The 314-nt window shown below is 62.4% G+C and overlaps 1 protein-coding gene across 1 annotated transcript; it reads right to left on the minus strand.

Annotated features, from left to right (window-relative positions):
* Nucleotides 1-7: 7 nt before the first annotated feature.
* On the minus strand, nt 8-308 carry LOC104466613 (homeobox protein HMX2-like; the record flags this gene model as incomplete). The annotated part of the gene is made up of 1 exon (XM_010080109.1): nt 8-308. A coding segment is annotated over one exon (301 nt), but the record flags the coding sequence as incomplete, so codon positions are not given.
* Nucleotides 309-314: the final 6 nt, after the last annotated feature.

Raw genomic sequence — 314 nt, forward strand, 5'->3', positions numbered from 1 at the left:
GGAGGAGGGAATTGTCTCTGAAAACCAGCGGCATCCCCACCAGAGTCTGCGCCGAGGCGTGGGCCATGTTGGCCGCTTCCAGCTCGGCCGAAAGTTGCCTTTTCCACTTGTTCCTGCGATTTTGGAACCAGGTCTTCACTTGGGTCTCGGTGAGCTGCAGGCTGGAGGCCAGGCAGGCCCTCTCCGAGCTGCTCAGGTACCGCTTCATGTCGAAGGTGGATTCCAGCTGATAGACCTGGCTGCGGCTGAACACCGTGCGAGTCTTCTTCTTGGCACCTCCGGCCTGCCGGTCCCCGCCGGCACGCTGCCTGTCC

Source organism: Pterocles gutturalis, unplaced genomic scaffold, assembly GCF_000699245.1.
Source record: "Pterocles gutturalis isolate BGI_N339 unplaced genomic scaffold, ASM69924v1 scaffold629, whole genome shotgun sequence".
Lineage (NCBI taxonomy): Eukaryota > Metazoa > Chordata > Aves > Pterocliformes > Pteroclidae > Pterocles > Pterocles gutturalis.